At 51.9% G+C, this 1,156-nt stretch overlaps 1 protein-coding gene across 1 annotated transcript in view; it reads left to right on the top strand.

The window, feature by feature from the left end:
* The first annotated feature begins 250 nt into the window (after nucleotides 1-250).
* The window catches only part of VIPR1 (vasoactive intestinal peptide receptor 1), a 58,073-nt gene continuing 57,167 nt past the window's right edge, over nucleotides 251-1,156 (top strand). The window contains exons 1-2 of the mRNA XM_019507928.1: nucleotides 251-335; nucleotides 1,002-1,105. Of these exons, the coding sequence (XP_019363473.1) occupies nucleotides 251-335; nucleotides 1,002-1,105 (189 nt within the window). The remainder of the gene's footprint in view (nucleotides 336-1,001; nucleotides 1,106-1,156) is intronic.

Below are 1,156 nucleotides of genomic sequence, written 5' to 3'. Positions count from 1 at the left end.
CAAGATTCCTATTGATTTTAGTTGCATGTCAGACCAGTAAAACAGAAGGGCTTGTCTTGTAGGTAAAGGCCTGACTTCCTTATGGGCTATCTATGTTCAGTCCTCAGCAATCCTGCACATGTTGCCATTTCAGATGGTGTGTAGACAGTGTCCCTCACAATGAGCATGTCTACACTGGGCCAGGGAACACCACAGTGCGGTGCCTCACCCCAGCTCTGCATGTGCCACCACCCTGCGTGGCCATGTCCTGATGAGCACGGCCGTGCACTATGTGGCATCACAGGCACGTCTGCAGCACCACACGCTGCACGTTCATGTGTTCTCCATGCTGCAAGGTAGCAAAAAACCCAAAAAACGCCTGTGCAAAAAACAAAAAATGGGGCGGCGCAAGCATGGGCAGCATGTGCCTCCCAAAACTGGAGCCAGGCCAGGCAGAGCCACACTCCAGCTTCAGGCCAGGCTCCAAGCAGCAGGATCACCACAACTGCAGTCCTGGGAGGCCCTCAGCACCCCAGATAAGGCTGCTGATGCCAGTCCAGTGCTTGCCCCAGCTTCCCCAACCCCACCTGGGTAACCTGCCATGGTGTATGGCATTCCCTGAGGACAAGTAGCAGCGGCACAAGATGTGCTGCTGCATCTTGTCCCTGCAGAAACAAACATCCACGCTCATGTGGATGCAGTGCATCTGTCATAGTGGCAAAAACAGGAAGAACTTAATGGCACACAAACCTGGCACTCCACTCAGGCAGCCGCACTGCTTCAAGAGGTAGCATGCACAGGGCATGCCTCCTTGTGGCATAGTACTGAGAAGGTCTAGTAGACATATCCAAGGAAGCCTGGTCTAATGGCGCTGTGATGATATGAGTACTAAGTCATAATTCAGGAAGGTGTTGGAGATCTGTCTTCATGTGTTGCAGGATGTAGGAGCTGAAATGGGTCAGAAAGTGCTCATGTTAAGCATGTGTCTTTTTTATTAATCCTCTTCTTCTTTTCCCTTCTAGGCAATGTATCCAGGAGTTGTACAGATGAGGGTTGGGCAGATCTGTACCCTGCGCCGTATCGAGCCGCCTGTGGGTATGATGCCAACAGCACTTCAGGGGATGAGGTCTGTACAGCCCTGACACACAGAACTCAACATGGTGGTGTGGAAAAGACT

This window comes from Gavialis gangeticus, unplaced genomic scaffold (assembly GCF_001723915.1).
Source record: "Gavialis gangeticus isolate Ggan-Ray unplaced genomic scaffold, GavGan_comp1, whole genome shotgun sequence".
Lineage (NCBI taxonomy): Eukaryota > Metazoa > Chordata > Crocodylia > Gavialidae > Gavialis > Gavialis gangeticus.
The sequence above is the reverse complement of the archived record's forward strand: the minus strand, read 5'-3'. Positions and strand labels throughout refer to the sequence as shown.